We start from the raw sequence: 16,263 nt of genomic DNA, 5'->3' as shown, positions 1-16,263 counted from the left end.
TAAATCTTGTTGTTTAGCAAAAGAGAGTTTGGTCAATGTTGGAACTGTGTCGAATAGAAACAACAGACATGGCATTGGGCCTTAATTGAGATAATTAATGGACCCTTTCCGTGGGGCACCGCCCCCTCCTCCTCTTCTGATATTATTCGAAATGGTTCCACATTGTTTATGTAAGTACCATTCTATCCTTTTATTTCTGTTGGATCCATCTCTTTACATTATGTTAGATTGATGTCTGTGGAAATGGACGGACAAACATCGCTTTTACCTCGATATTCTCATATCTTTGTCGTTGTTTTGTATTGTTTAGTCAAAAGTTTGGGTTAGGGTTAATAGTGTTAAGGTACCCTTAATTCTGGTGACCAGATTTTGTCTTTCCATCTTCTTCAAGGTATTTATAATTGTAGATATAACGGGAAGCTTTCTTTTAACACTTAGAGCTGTTTCCTGTTTTAATGTCATAAAAAGTAATTCTTTATTTGATCAATTTAAACATTTAGTTGTGACAAATCAATAAGTATCAATCAATTCTATGTTATAGAGACACGGCAAAATCAAGGAAAAGACAAAATTGTTGAATGTTTCTTTTGTTGAATATATTTCTGAATCGAATGTCTTTTGACAACTATCACAGGGATTCTATATCGAAAGAATGCCCTGTCTTGCGAAACAGGGACAATATCAACATATAAATAACTATATATATATATATACATATATATTATATTAAATTAGAGATAAAACCACTATTAGTTTGTAAGTTTGGTTGCCTTGTCGTATTTGTTCCGACTCTTTGTGTTCCAAGTTAAAATCCCTACATGACCTTCACAAATGTTAGACTTAATCCATTGTCCGCTTTAATATCACCACCACTTGGTCCCTTTGGGTGTCTTTGAGTTCTTTCTGTCGCAGTCATTCAAGTCTTGTCTCCAATTTTAGGAAATCGTTTAACATTAATTTTGGCGACTTAGAAGCCATGAAAGAAGGCTTCGCTTTGCGATAAAAGGAAAAATGAAATTCATTGACAAACTTCGATAAAGTTTCCAGATAAACCATTACCGTAATATTTCATTTTACACACACAAACGTGTGTGTGTATAATTTTCTGAACATGACTGGATTGGTGCCCGATTTTGTTTCCCCATAGTTTTCTAAAAAAAAACAAAATTTAATGAAATTTCGTAGATACGTTTTCGAGGATGAGGTTACGCAATGTAGATGTTTTAAACATGTAAATCTGAAAAAAAACCCCAAACTTAAGGAAATTGGTGGCCACAAAGCAATAGGTTGGTGCGTGGAGAAGAAGAGTTCAAATATTCGTCAACAGATTTTTTTTCCTTTTTGCCAAATTTTCTAAAGGTAATCTCTAAAGTTTCATTTAAAAATATGCATTTTTCAAAACGTTAGGAGGAAATAAATTCCGAGGGACACTATTCTGTAGTTTTTCGTCATTTTCGGATTCCTTTGTCATTTGAACACTCGATATTACGATTGTATGACAACAACAACTATAATCTGTATATATAAATGAGATATTGTGTGTGCGTGCGTATGTTCCTTATGCATTCGAAAATTGAGTTGCTGACTTTGACGTATGGAGTATCAGTAATCTTTCGGCTACCAAATAAACTTTATTTTCATTTACATATTTTGTGCGCTATCTCAACAACCAACTACAGTTATTTGAAATACGCTGCTCTACAACGACCGGGTTTCATTAGAAATGGAAAATAGTTTCACACTTTTAATTTGAACCAAAATTACAAAGTGTTGCCATACAAGAGTGACGATGTGTGAATAATGAAAGTAATGTTCTCCGAATTAGTCACTCAATAAAAGACAATCTCAGTTGGTGTGCCCCCATCAACAATAAGGTCGATATAGCTTGTAGGATGAGCTCCTGGATCTTATGAACAAGGTGTCATCATTCCACTTTTCTCCTCCTTTGTACGGCCACACCTCGAATACTGCTGCTCCTTGTGGTCTCCCCATACAAAACAAAACATCTCGAGGATTGAATCACCCCAGATGGCACTCACTAAACGAATTGAAAGCATGACTGATCTCGATTACTGGGACTGCCTTAAAGCCTTGAAACTCTACTCTCTCCAGCACTGCCGCGAGCGGTACATCATTTGTACATTTTATGTTTTTTGTATGTTTTTTCTTTTATGTATTTTCTTTTTTTTTTTTCTAGGTTTTCTGGTGAAATTGAGTCAAGAACTTCTGCTCCAAGATTCTTTCAACAAATATGAAATTTTAAGAACTAAAGAAGGACATTATCAACAATGATTTTGGCAATATTTCTGTAACTCTGTAACAATTAAGAGTAATTGTTTAATTGATTGGAAAAATATTGGCTGGGTGGTGGTGGTGGTGGTTAAAACTGGAGAAATTTAACATTACACTTTAATTCTAATTTTGTAGTGTTTGAGTTCTGTATTTGAAATATTGGTAAGAAAGGAATTATAACTGATCCGCAGTGTGGGTGTGTGTGTGAAGGCCCAGATTTAAAGATTTCCTTTTGATAACTCTGGTAAAGCGTTTACACAAAATAGTAACATCACTGAAAACAAATGAGTTCACAGAAGTTCTCTGTTTAATTCTCTTTGATATTCTTAGGAAAAAGTTCATGGTTAAAGTTCTTTGTTCCTGTATAGATAATTTCACACTTGTAACCATCCACAGTACAGTGTTACCTGTGGTAAAACAATGTCAGAGAAAGACAATAGGCTTGTGAATAGATTTCGTCCTACAGGTGATAAAACTTACTGCTGTGATATTTGTGATAAACCATTCTCACAGAAAGGCAGTTTGCTTCTGCATAAATGCATTCATACAGGTGAGAAGCCCTACCAATGTAACACCTGTGGCAAAACATTCACCCAGAAGGGAAGTATGTTTGTACATAAACGGATTCATACAGGTGAGAAGCCCTATTATTGTGATACCTGTGGCAAAACATTCACCCAAAAAGGTAGTATGATTATGCATAAACGTATTCATACAGGTGAGAAGCCGTATCACTGTGACACCTGTGGTAAAACATTCACCCAGAAGGGAAGTATGCGTGCGCATAAACATATTCATATGAACAAAAAATCCCATCTTTGTAATATCTGTGGTAAAAAATTCTTGAATGAATACAGTGTCCTTATCCATCACCTTATTCACACAGGTGAGAAACCTTTCCACTGTGACATTTGTGGGGAATGTTTCACTCAGTCTAGTAATTTAACTAAACACAAACGTATTCATACAGGTGAAAAACCTTACTTTTGTGATGTCTGTGGTGAAGCTTTTTCACAAGCGAATCATTTGTCTAAGCATCGGCGAATTCATACTGGGGAAAAGCCCTACCATTGTGACCTGTGTGGTAAAACATTCGCTCAGAAAGGTGGGATGCTTCAGCATAAACGCATCCATACAGGTGAGAAGCCTTATGAATGTGATGTCTGTGGGGAAGCTTTCACACAGATTAGTAACTTAACGAAACACATACGTATTCACACAGGTGAAAAACCTTACCCATGTGATATTTGTGGTGTAGCATTCACCCAGTCTTGTAATTTAACTTCTCACAGACGTGTCCACACAGGTTAAAAACCATAACTCTGTAATATGGGAACTCCAACTAACAAAGATATCGACATTAATCCTTTTTAATACTAACACATGGTTCTGGTTCTATGATACTAACTTTTGGTTTTTAATTGATTCAAATTAAAAACCTTCCATTCGTTCCAAGCACCAGCTTAATTATGAGTTGTTTTACTGAATTCTTCCTTATTATGAAACAAAAGCAGTGAGCTTCAGCAGAAATATGGTAACCAAAAGATTAATCAGGCACCGCAGTGCTGAGATATGATCTGCATTAAACCGTAAAAAATTAGAGTACTCTCTCTCTCTCTCACACATATAACAATTAACCTTTCTTGTCCTCAGAAACACTGCAGGAATCTTGTTAAAAACCCTTAATCTCATCTGATGTCTGAAACAGACAAACAAAACATATTTTCATTATTATTTACATTTGACGGGTATTTGTCCTCATCTTGTTTGTTGTTAACACAACGTTTCGGCTGATATACCCTCCAGCCTTCATCAGGTGTCTTGGGGAAATTTCGAACCTGGGTTCTCGTTCCTAAGGTATTTTTCAATGTTATTATTATGGCATAGTGGTTAAGAGCACTGGCTACTAACTCCAAGATTCTGAGTTCGATTCCAGTCAGTGACCTGAATAATAATAATAATAATAATAATATCGAGAAATATCTTAGGAATGAGAACCCATGTTCAAAATTTCCCCAAGACACCTGATGAAGGCTGGAGGGTATATCAGATGAAACGTTGTGTTAACAACAAACAAGATGAGGACAAATATCTGTCGAATGTAAATAATGTACATAATTCCTCATCTCTTAAATATAGAGGTGTAAAACATATTTTCTTTTAAAAAACAACAAAGATGATTGCTTGACTGGGCATCCAAATTGTGTATGAGAATGCCACTAGGTTCAGTCAACACAGATACTTCCTATCCAACGTACACCGTCCATCTAGAATAGCTTCCTTCTGCACCAACACAATTGAGCTTGTGTCATTTGCAACAGTTACATGTTATTCAAACAGCCTTGAAACCTCACTTTTCTTACTTCTGAACATGAGACGGTGTTTCTCTACATAGACACTCTAAACTACATCATCAACAAAGTTCATTAGCTAATTAACAGATCTACTCCCCCCCCTCCCCACTACCACCACAAAGCTGCCACTTTTACTGCTACCACCAAAACCTCTGAATTTACAAACCATTTACCACCTTTGCTCAAGACCATACGATTCTCTTTTGAGGCTGACTTGGAGACAGTGTGCCACCAGGATGGACAAAGTAGACAATACCAACCAAAATTAAAACTGTAAATATTAAATCTAAAAGTCAGTGATTTTCCGATTTATTATAAGAAAGCTAATCCAGTGTAAATGCTTTGTTATGACAAGCAGAAAATCTGCTGCCCTTTAACTGCAGTAACATGTTATAAAGGCTCTGGTTTGAGCTGCTTGGGACATGAAATAGAGCTGAAAGGGAGTCGAATAAAACTGTCAGTGTTCGGTGTCATTACAGAATCAAAATGTGTCTGTGTTTATGTTTGTCTCTTTGTCTTGATGCTGTGTGGTTGTTGCAAACGAGCATCCTTCCTTTTTCAGTCCTCATGAAAACATGTCTCATCTTGAGGAAATGTTATCTTGCTTGGAAATATGTGAGCTTAGCAACAGGAAGGACAAGCTGCCTCAACAAATTCACAAGCAAGCATGGACAATGATGGTGATGACATGTTTCTTTTTATGTATATGTGTATATATATAGATATGTATGTATGTATGTATGTATGTATTGTTACAGCCCTCTCAACATTTTAAATTTGTATCTACATCAACTATATCGGGTGTCCACAAAGTCTGGGTACATGGAATAAATAAAATCATAACATAAGCAGTTAAATATAAGAAATAGTAATTTCTTAAAGCATGTGTTAATCCCCATCTACCCAGACTTTGTGGACACCCTGTATATTTACAAATAAGGATATATATGTAAATATTTTTTGTTGTTTTCAGTATTTTTACATCTTTGTCTCATAACCACAATCAGTTCTCCAAAGTTTGCAATTCTCAGGAATTCTCTCTATAATCCCTTCCTTCCTACAAACATCAAGCTTAAAATGTTTAAATTCACCATCCCCTACGTCAACATCACTTGTTTGAATGGACCTACAAATGACGAAAGCATTCAGCTGTCTCGTTTCTATAAAATTACAAAAATTAATCAACACGGAAGAGCTATAGAGGCCGGAGAGAAACAAACGAATTGATATCTATTTCTATGTTTAAGAGTAACGTGTGTGTGTGTGTGTGTGTGTGTGTGTGAAATATAGATTCAGGAAGCAGCTGGGCATGGAAGATACTTGGGTGCATTGGAGAGGCAACTGGGTATGTTAGATACCCGAGGCATTGCCACCCGAATATTCGACCAGCTCAGAATATTCCACCAGAACAATTATCACCTTGACAAAGTACAGGATGATTCATTAAGGATTTTATTGACGAGAGCATTCAGCTGTCTTGTTCTATTAAATTACGAAAGTTCGAGGTTTCACCAGGTATATGCTTCATTCAAATTATTTGTATCATACAGCTGCTGGAACTTCGAAGTCACTATCAATAATGTTGTTATACATATCTAACTCAACGCTTGTATTCAGTTCTTTATTAGGTTCATAGTTTAAAACACTAACTTTTATTCAGTGTGTGTGTGTGTTCGCCTGGTGAATATCAGTGAAGGATAATTAACAGCGACGACAAAACCGTATAAGCGTGCTTTTCAAAGCCCATTGCGATATTTGTTCAGCACCGAGTTAGAGACAATCCCTTTCAGTGCAGTTGTGAGAAAATGCTGCAAACCGGTGATTAGCTGCAGGAAAACTGTAATTAACGAAACTATTGATCATTAAATAAATAAATAAATAAGTTAATAAAAGTAAAAAAATATTTATTTCGAATCGGAGAGTGACGAATATATTATGTTAATAATTAAAGAGTTCTACTTCCGTTTCGATAAGACTTCTAGTTCCGGTTCAAATGTCATCGATCGTCGTTTGTATTTTTGAATTAAGGAAATCAATTAATTTTAGATTCATTAAAACCTAATTAAGGAGAGATGCCTGTCTATTTATGGCTGTAATAATGATGATAATTATTATTGAGATGCGTTGGTGTAAGGAAGGTTGAGAGAGATGGTCATGGATGGAGATTCCCGTTAATTGCAGTGTCTAAGTCCACCAAAACCCGTTTCCTTCTTGTTCCTGCGTAAATCTTGTTGTTTAGCAAAAGAGAGTTTGGTCAATGTTGGAACTGTGTCGAATAGAAACAACAGACATGGCATTGGGCCTTAATTGAGATAATTAATGGACCTTAATTGTGACGGGTCTGACCCTTTCCGTGGGGCACCGCCCCCTCCTCCTCTTCTGATATTATTCGAAATGGTTCCACATTGTTTATGTAAGTACCATTCCATCTTTTATTTCTGTTGGATCCATCTCTTTACATTATGTTAGATTGATGTCTGTGGAAATGGACGGACAAACATCTCCGCTTTTACCTCGATATTCTCATATCTTTGTCGTTGTTTTGTCAAAAGTTTGAAATAAATATCGATTATCGATTAATCACCGAAAATTCCCTTTTATTCTGGAGTCGTGAGTTTTAGGATTGTAAACGTAAGTTTTTTTCCTAGTTTAATCATTTAGACTTGTCATTTTATAAGATTTTCCTGGCAATTTTTAAATTAAAATAAACATTTGTCGTAAAACAAAAGTAAAAAAATATTATTTATTTTTTTTACCGTTATTAACTTTAATTATTTCTATGTAAACAAAATCTCGTCTTTTATATCCTCAACTCAAATTTCCTGCTATTCACACACACACACACACACACACATATTCTCTCTCTCTCTCTCTCACACACACACACACACACGTATTCTGTCCTAAACCTCAAATATTTTATAATCTTTTAACTATTATGATACTTTTAATTAAAATTATTAAACTCATTAGTCGTGAGGCAAAATTCCAAAATATCCCCGCACGCGCCGCTTTAACGTCTTTTCTCTAATTTCTTAGGATTTCTATGTTTTTGCAAATGAGATTTTGTTAAAAAAAAATTCCCACGTTTCAATTTTTCTTACCTCCGCATTTTTGTTCCATCTCTTAATACTTTTATTGTTTTTTATTTCAGGTAAAGTTGAGTCAAGAACTTCTGCTCCAAGATTCTTTAAACAAATATGAAATTTTAAGAACTAAAGAAGGACATTATCAAGAATGATTTTGGCAATATTTCTGTAACTCTTGTTCAATTACTGGAAAATATTTGGTTTACAATTAAGAGCAATTGTTTAATTGATTGGAAATATATTGGCTGGGTGGTGGTGGTGGTGGTTAAAACTGGAGAAATTTAACATTACACATTAATTCTAATTTTGTAGTGTTTGAGTTCTGTATTTGAAATATTGGTAAGAAAGGAATTATAACTGATCCGCAGTGTGGGTGTGTGTGTGAAGGCCCAGATTTAAAGATTTCCTTTTGATAACTCTGGTAAAGCATTTACACAAAATAGTAACATCACTGAAAACAAATGAGTTCACAGAAGTTCTCTGTTTAATTCTCTTTGATATTCTTAGCTAAAAGTTCATGGTTAAAGTTTTTTATCTGCCCTTAAAAGTATTCATACAGGTGAGGAAGCTTACCTCTGTGATATCTGTGGTAAAGCCCTCTCACAGAAGAGCAGCACTATGCTTGTCCATAAACGTATTCATAAAGATGACCAGCCATATAATCCTGATGTCTGTGATAAACCAATTCCTTGTGACACTAGTTTAAGTAATGACAGAGTTGTTAACATTAGTAAGAAATTATATCACTGTGATATTTGTGGTAAAGCATTTTCGCACAAAGGTACAATGAATGTGCATAAACGTATCCACACAGGTGAAAAACCCTACCACTGTGATATCTGTGGTAAGGCATTCCCTCAGGGTTGTAATTTAACTGAGCACAAACGTGTTCATACCGGGGAGAAACCCTACAAGTGTGATATCTGTGGCAAAACATTTTCAAGTAAAAGTGGTATGGTGGTTCATAAACGGGTCCATACAGGTGAGAAACCATTCCATTGTGATACCTGTGGAGAAGCTTTCTCTCAGATTGGGAATTTAAAGAAGCACAAACGTATTCATAGCGGTGAAAAATCATACCATTGTGATATTTGTGGTAAAACCTTTTCATACAAAGGTGGTATGCTTGCGCACAAACGTACTCATACAGGTGAAAAACCTTACCCCTGCGATATCTGTGGTAAATCATTCTCCCATAAAAGCAGCATGCTTGTGCACAAACGTATTCATACAGGTGAGAAGCCTTACCATTGCAATATCTGTGGTAAGAAATTCTTACACAAAACTGGAATCCGTGTCCATAACCGTATTCACACAGGTGAAAAGCCTTATCAATGTGAGGTTTGTGGTGAAGCTTTCCTTCAGAATTGTTATTTAACTGAGCACAGACGTGTTCATACAGGAGAAAAACCATTCCAATGTGATATCTGTGGTAAGAATTCTTACACAAAACTGGAATCCGTGTCCATAACCGTATTCACACAGGTGAAAAGCCTTATCAATGTGAGGTTTGTGGTGAAGCTTTCCTTCAGAATTGTTATTTAACTGAGCACAGACGTGTTCATACAGGAGAAAAACCATTCCAATGTGATATCTGTGGTAAGAAATTTTCAAGTAAAAGTGCTATGCTTATCCATAAACGGGTTCATACAGGTGAGAAACCTTTTCATTGCGATACCTGTGGGCAAGCTTTCTCACAGACCGGAAACTTAAAGAAGCACAAACGTATTCACAAGAAATAGTAATTCTTCACCACAGAAATTTCATATCATACCCATATGTCCTTCTCACTAATTGTGGCACTGAGATATAATCTGTCTTAAAGTTTGTCTGAATGAAATCTTGTGGCTGGTCACAAACACAGATCCACATAATAAAAAAAAAATTGAAATTTGTAGTTTTTTTATTACATTTTTAAATTTTGTAATAAAATTCACAGAAATGTAATCTCCCATACCAGACTGAACATTGACCATCATAACAAACACCTCAAGAAATATCTTCCAATCTAGACACAAAGCCCAAGTGACAATCACTAACAACCATAACCAGTTATTTTCCCAAGATTTCCAACTTTTGGGAATTTCTTCTCCAGTCACTTTTTCCCCACAAACATTTCTTGTGTGGATCAACCTACAAAAGACAGGAACATTTACCTGTTGTCTCTCATAAAATTAGAAAACACAAAAGTCAGAATAGTGTAGACCTATCCAACCCATACCAGTCTGGACAAACAGACATTACAATGATGATGATGATGGTGTGGACTGCATTGGTTGATAAATTAGCAAATCTATCAGAGAAGGTATCAGCTGTGTTAATTGTAATTAGTTGTAGGACTAAACCCCAGCTGTTGCTGTTGTTGGTACAACTTTACAGCTGAGTAGACTGGTGCAATGTGAAATGAAGTGACTTGCTCGAAGACACATCACTGTGGTACCTGATCCTAGAATTGAACCTACCTGAGAAATTTTGGAGTCGGCTAAATCTGAGTATTTCGAACCGTATATGCGGGTTTTGTGAGTCATGATGTGATTCTTTGAGTCTTTGTGAAATTCGCTTTTCACTCAGGTTTTATTGCCCAACAGGCAGAAGAACAAAAGTTGATGGAATGGCATCTCCTCTCTAGTTTCTCTTTGAATTTACAACAATGGAAACACATCCCTGTCCTGTTTCATCCGGATAGACATTACCGTTTACAAAAACGGACCTTTCAATGCAGTTCCTTCATTGTTCTTTGAGTTTTTATATTTTCCATTCTGTCTGCTGGAATTGCAAAACAATTACAGGATTCCTATAATATAGATGCAGAAGTGGTAAGTTTGCTTCCCAACCACATGGTTCCAGGTTCAGTCCTACTGCATGGCATCTTGGGCAAATGTCTTCTAATGTAGCTTCAGGCCAACCAAAGCCTTGTGAGTGGATTTGGAAGGCGGAAAATGAAAGAAGCCTGTCATATATATACGTATCCGTATTTGTCCCCACCACCACTTGTCAACTGGTGCTTGAGTATTTATGTCCTTGTGACTTAGCAATTTGGCAAAAGAGATTAATACAATAAGTACTAAGGTTAAAAAAAATGTAGTACTGAGGTTGATTCATTCAACTAAAATCCTTCAAGGCATTGCCCCAGCATGGCCACACTCGAATGACTGAAACAAGTAAAAGAAGACAAAGAATATAGATTTCTCAAGAAATTTGGTTTTGGAATGTTGAAATTTATGAAAATTATGTCCGACTTTGGTATTTCTTATTTGGCAGACTCTAAGACATACATGTCATTATTGAGGAAACAATATTGAAGTTCATTTCCTCGTTGACCTTGGCATATTAGATGTACTAATGACCTGGTCTTTATTATGTGCGTGTGTGTGTATCTTTTGCTGATGCATGAATTCATTGACCATTCAATGTGTGATTGATGTCGGGTAGAAAAGTATTGTCTAAGAGGCAGAGAAGAGCTGGGGAAATTGTGAAGCAAAATGCTTAGGCCAAAGATACTAGGATACAGCCCTGACGTGTGTAGAAATAGGTACGTCTTTTTCCTAACATGACCATCATAGCAAAATGGATCAGATGATGATGATGATGGTGGTGAGGAGGAGTTAGAGGAGAGCTGGAATTGACAGGTCTCAGAGTAAACTTAACAAAAACTAATGTTTAAGTGAGTAAGAAAGAAGACGGAAATGGCCAGGTTGAGAAAAAGACGAGGTAGAAATTCCATACAGTGTAAACTATGGATGCTGAATAATTTCATCAGAATCACACACAGAGAAAGAAAACTTTAATAGACATGGCTGATAAACAATAGCAATGAGTATAGAGAATATATTGTTTATCTGGTAACAGGAAGAGCATCCAGGCATAGAAACCGTACCGAAATTGGAATATATCAGCAAGAAGTGGTTCCTTGGACCAACAAGGACAGCAGTAACACCAAATAAGTGCTTATCACTTTCATTAAACAATGATAACAATCAAGAATATTAATGTGATAACAATATTTTAGATTGAAATATTTAATGTCTAATTTTCTGGACAACATGCTATTCTTCATGTACAAATTACCACAAAAAATATTTTTTTCATAGTCACAAGGCAAAAGGGATTGAGATAATTCTTAAATGATTTTCAACCTCACCTCAAACATCAGGATTTCTATCATTTGGGCTAAACCTGTTCAAAGATATTTCACTGTTAAAATACATCTAATACTAGTTTAGAGAAACTTTTAACAACTTCAAAGAATGAAGGTAAGGCCCACCGATAATAGACATACACCTTGCACTAAGTCTAATGCCAATGAGGAATACACCTGGAGATAGAATTGACACCTGGAGATAAGACCACAACCATCACTAGCAATACGCATGGTGAAAAGGCAAAAATCACTAGCAATACAGGAGGAGATAATGAATGGTGATCCTTCAGGCTTGAGGGGACAGAATGAATGGTGATCCTTCAGGCTTGAGGGGACAGAATGAATGGTGATCCTTCAGGCCTGAGGGGACAGAATGAATGGTGATCCTTCAGGCTTGAGGGGACAGAATGAATGGTGATCCTTCAGGCTTGAGGGGACAGAATGAATGGTGATCCTTCAGCCTGAGGGGACAGAATGAATGGTGATCTTCAGGCTTGAGGGGACAGAATGAATGGTGATCCTTCAGGCTGAGGGGACAGAATGAATGGTGATCCTTCAGGCTTGAGGGGACAGAATGAATGGTGATCCTTCAGGCTTGAGGGGACACAATGAATGGTGATCCTTCAGGCTTGAGGGGACACAATGAATGGTGATCCTTCAGGCTTGAGGGGACACAATGAATGGTGATCCTTCAGGCTTGAGGGGACACAATGAATGGTGATCCTTCAGGCTTGAGGGGACACAATGAATGGTGATCCTTCAGGCTTGAGGGGACAGAATGAATGGTGATCCTTCAGGCTTGAGGGGACAGAATGAATGGTGATCCTTCAGGCTTGAGGGGACAAAGAATGGTGATCCTTCAGGCTTGAGGGGACAGAATGAATGGTGATCCTTCAGGCCTGAGGGGACAGAATGAATGGTGATCCTTCAGGCTTGAGGGGACACAATGAATGGTGATCCTTCAGGCTTGAGGGGACAGAATGAATGGTGATCCTTCAGGCTTGAGGGGACACAATGAATGGTGATCCTTCAGGCTTGAGGGGACAGAATGAATGGTGATCCTTCAGGCTTGAGGGGACACAATGAATGGTGATCCTTCAGGCTTGAGGGGACACAATGAATGGTGATCCTTCAGGCTTGAGGGGACAGAATGAATGGTGATCCTTCAGGCTTGAGGGGACACAATGAATGGTGATCCTTCAGGCTTGAGGGGACACAATGAATGGTGATCCTTCAGGCTTGAGGGGACAGAATGAATGGTGATCCTTCAGGCTTGAGGGGACACAATGAATGGTGATCCTTCAGGCTTGAGGGGACAGAATGAATGGTGATCCTTCAGGCCTGAGGGGACAGAATGAATGGTGATCCTTCAGGCTTGAGGGGACACAATGAATGGTGATCCTTCAGGCTTGAGGGGACACAATGAATGGTGATCCTTCAGGCTTGAGGGGACACAATGAATGGTGATCCTTCAGGCTTGAGGGGACAGAATGAATGGTGATCCTTCAGGCTTGAGGGGACACAATGAATGGTGATCCTTCAGGCTTGAGGGGACACAATGAATGGTGATCCTTCAGGCTGAGGGGACAGAATGAATGGTGATCCTTCAGGCCTGAGGGGACAGAATGAATGGTGATCCTTCAGCCTGAGGGGACACAATGAATGGTGATCCTTCAGGCTTGAGGGGACAGAATGAATGGTGATCCTTCAGGCTTGAGGGGACAGAATGAATGGTGATCCTTCAGGCTTGAGGGGACACAATGAATGGTGATCCTTCAGGCTTGAGGGGACACAATGAATGGTGATCCTTCAGGCTTGAGGGACAGAATGAATGAATGGTGATCCTTCAGGCTGTGGGGGACACAATGAATGGTGATCCTTCAGGCTTGAGGGGACAGAATGAATGGTGATCCTTCAGGCCTGAGGGGACAGAATGAATGGTGATCCTTCAGGCTTGAGGGGACACAATGAATGGTGATCCTTCAGGCTTGAGGGGACAGAATGAATGGTGATCCTTCAGGCTTGAGGGGACAGAATGAATGGTGATCCTTCAGGCTTGAGGGAACAATGAATGGTGATCCTTCAGGCTTGAGGGGACACAATGAATGGTGATCCTTCAGGCTTGAGGGACAGAATGAATGGTGATCCTTCAGGCTTGAGGGGACAGAATGAATGGTGATCCTCAGGCTTGAGGGACAGAATGAATGGTGATCCTTCAGGCCTGAGGGGACAGAATGAATGGTGATCTTCAGGCTTGAGGGGACACAATGAATGGTGATCCTTCAGGCTTGAGGGGACAGAATGAATGGTGATCCTTCAGGCTTGAGGGGACAGAATGAATGGTGATCCTTCAGGCTTGAGGGGACACAATGAATGGTGATCCTTCAGGCTTGAGGGGACACAATGAATGGTGATCCTTCAGGCCTGAGGGGACAGAATGAATGGTGATCCTTCAGGCTTGAGGGGACACAATGAATGGTGATCCTTCAGGCTTGAGGGGACAGAATGAATGGTGATCCTTCAGGCTTGAGGGGACAGAATGAATGGTGATCCTTCAGGCTTGAGGGGACACAATGAATGGTGATCCTTCAGGCTTGAGGGGACACAATGAATGGTGATCTTCAGGCTTGAGGGGACAGAATGAATGGTGATCCTTCAGGCTTGAGGGGACACAATGAATGGTGATCCTTCAGGCTTGAGGGACAGAATGAATGGTGATCCTTCAGGGGGAGAGGGACAGAATGAATGGTGATCCTTCAGGCTTGGGGGGACACAATGAATGGTGATACTTCAGGCTTGAGGGGACAGAATGAATGGTGATCCTTCAGGCTTGAGGGGACAGAATGAATGGTGATCCTTCAGGCTTGAGGGGACAGAATGAATGGTGATCCTTCAGGCTTGAGGGGACACAATGAATGGTGATCCTTCAGGCTTGAGGGACAGAATGAATGGTGATCCTTCAGGCTTGAGGGACACAATGAATGGTGATCCTTCAGGCTGAGGGGACAGAATGAATGGTGATCCTTCAGGCTTGAGGGGACATAATGAATGGTGATCCTTCAGGCTTGAGGGGACAGAATGAATGGTGATCCTTCAGGCTTGAGGGGACAGAATGAATGGTGATCCTTCAGGCTTGAGGGGACAGAATGAATGGTGATCTTCAGGCTTGAGGGGACACAATGAATGGTGATCCTTCAGGCTTGAGGGGACAGAATGAATGGTGATCCTTCAGGCTTGAGGGGACAGAATGAATGGTGATCCTTCAGGCTTGAGGGGACAGAATGAATGGTGATCCTTCAGGCTTGAGGGGACAGAATGAATGGTGATCCTTCAGGCTTGAGGGGACACAATGAATGGTGATCCTTCAGGCTTGAGGGGACAGAATGAATGGTGATCCTTCAGGCTTGAGGGGACAGAATGAATGGTGATCCTTCAGGCTTGAGGGGACAGAATGAATGGTGATCCTTCAGGCTTGAGGGGACAGAATGAATGGTGATCCTTCAGGCTTGAGGGGACAGAATGAATGGTGATCCTTCAGGCTTGAGGGCACAGAATGAATGGTGATCCTTCAGGCTTGAGGGGACATAATGAATGGTGATCCTTCAGGCTTGAGGGGACAGAATGAATGGTGATCCTTCAGGCTTGAGGGGACAGAATGAATGGTGATCCTTCAGGCTTGAGGGGACACAGAATGGTGGTGATCCTTCAGGCTTGAGGGGACAGAATGAATGGTGATCCTTCAGGCCTGAGGGGACAGAATGAATGGTGATCCTTCAGGCTTGAGGGGACAGAATGAATGGTGATCCTTCAGGCTTGAGGGGACAGAATGAATGGTGATCCTTCAGGCTTGAGGGGACAGAATGAATGGTGATCCTTCAGGCTTGAGGGGACAGAATGAATGGTGATCCTTCAGGCTTGAGGGGACAGAATGAATGGTGATCCTTCAGGCTGAGGGGACAGAATGAATGGTGATCCTTCAGGCTTGAGGGGACACAATGAATGGTGATCCTTCAGGCTTGAGGGGACAGAATGATGAATGGTGATCCTTCAGGCTTGAGGGACAGAATGAATGGTGATCCTTCAGGCTTGAGGGGACACAATGAATGGTGATCCTTCAGGCTTGAGGGGACACATGAATGGTGATCCTTCAGGCTTGAGGGGACACAATGAATGGTGATCCTTCAGGCTTGAGGGGACAGAATGAATGGTGATCCTTCAGGCTTGAGGGGACAGAATGAATGGTGATCCTTCAGGCTTGAGGGGAACACAATGAATGGTGATCCTTCAGGCTTGAGGGGACAGAATGAATGGTGATCCTTCAGGCTTGAGGGGACAGAATGAATGGTGATCCTTCAGGCTTGAGGGGACAGAATGAATGGTGATCTTC

The 16,263-nt window shown here is 39.4% G+C and overlaps 2 protein-coding genes across 3 annotated transcripts; both read left to right on the top strand.

The window, feature by feature from the left end:
• The first annotated feature begins 2,712 nt into the window (after window positions 1-2,712).
• LOC115217903 (zinc finger protein 3-like) lies at window positions 2,713-7,887 on the top strand. The gene is made up of 3 exons (XM_029787622.1): window positions 2,713-3,010; window positions 3,299-3,546; window positions 7,801-7,887. The coding sequence occupies exons 1-3, from the start codon at window positions 2,713-2,715 to the stop codon at window positions 7,885-7,887; spliced, it is 633 nt and encodes a 210-aa protein (XP_029643482.1).
• LOC115217902 (zinc finger protein OZF-like) lies at window positions 6,628-10,644 on the top strand. Of its 2 annotated transcripts, none has more exons than XM_036507908.1 (3): window positions 6,628-7,059; window positions 7,801-9,053; window positions 9,221-10,644. In XM_036507908.1, the coding sequence occupies exons 2-3, from the start codon at window positions 8,354-8,356 to the stop codon at window positions 9,475-9,477; spliced, it is 957 nt and encodes a 318-aa protein (XP_036363801.1). In that variant the 5' UTR covers window positions 6,628-7,059; window positions 7,801-8,353; the 3' UTR covers window positions 9,478-10,644. The 2 variants fall into 2 exon arrangements, with proteins under 2 accessions (XP_036363801.1, XP_036363802.1); XM_036507909.1 differs by lacking the exon at window positions 6,628-7,059 and adding an exon at window positions 7,066-7,277.
• The last annotated feature ends 5,619 nt before the right edge of the window (window positions 10,645-16,263 follow it).

Source organism: Octopus sinensis, linkage group LG12 (assembly GCF_006345805.1).
Source record: "Octopus sinensis linkage group LG12, ASM634580v1, whole genome shotgun sequence".
In the NCBI taxonomy this organism is placed as follows: domain Eukaryota; kingdom Metazoa; phylum Mollusca; class Cephalopoda; order Octopoda; family Octopodidae; genus Octopus; species Octopus sinensis.
Note: the sequence above shows the minus strand (reverse complement) of the source record. Positions and strands in the feature narration are given on the sequence as shown.

Excerpts from the sequence above, each read along its gene's own strand:
- LOC115217903 (XM_029787622.1), top strand. The coding sequence starts at position 2,713 with ATGTCAGAGAAAGACAATAGGCTTGTGAATAGATTTCGTCCTACAGGT. Across the intron at positions 3,011-3,298 it reads GCATAAACGTATTCATACAG|CTTTTTCACAAGCGAATCAT; the intron begins GTGAGAAGCCGT and ends TCTGTGGTGAAG. Across the intron at positions 3,547-7,800 it reads ACCCATGTGATATTTGTGGT|GTAAAGTTGAGTCAAGAACT; the intron begins GTAGCATTCACC and ends TTTTTATTTCAG.
- LOC115217902 (XM_036507908.1), top strand. The coding sequence starts at position 8,354 with ATGCTTGTCCATAAACGTATTCATAAAGATGACCAGCCATATAATCCT. Across the intron at positions 9,054-9,220 it reads CCATAACCGTATTCACACAG|GTGAAAAGCCTTATCAATGT; the intron begins GTGAAAAGCCTT and ends GTATTCACACAG.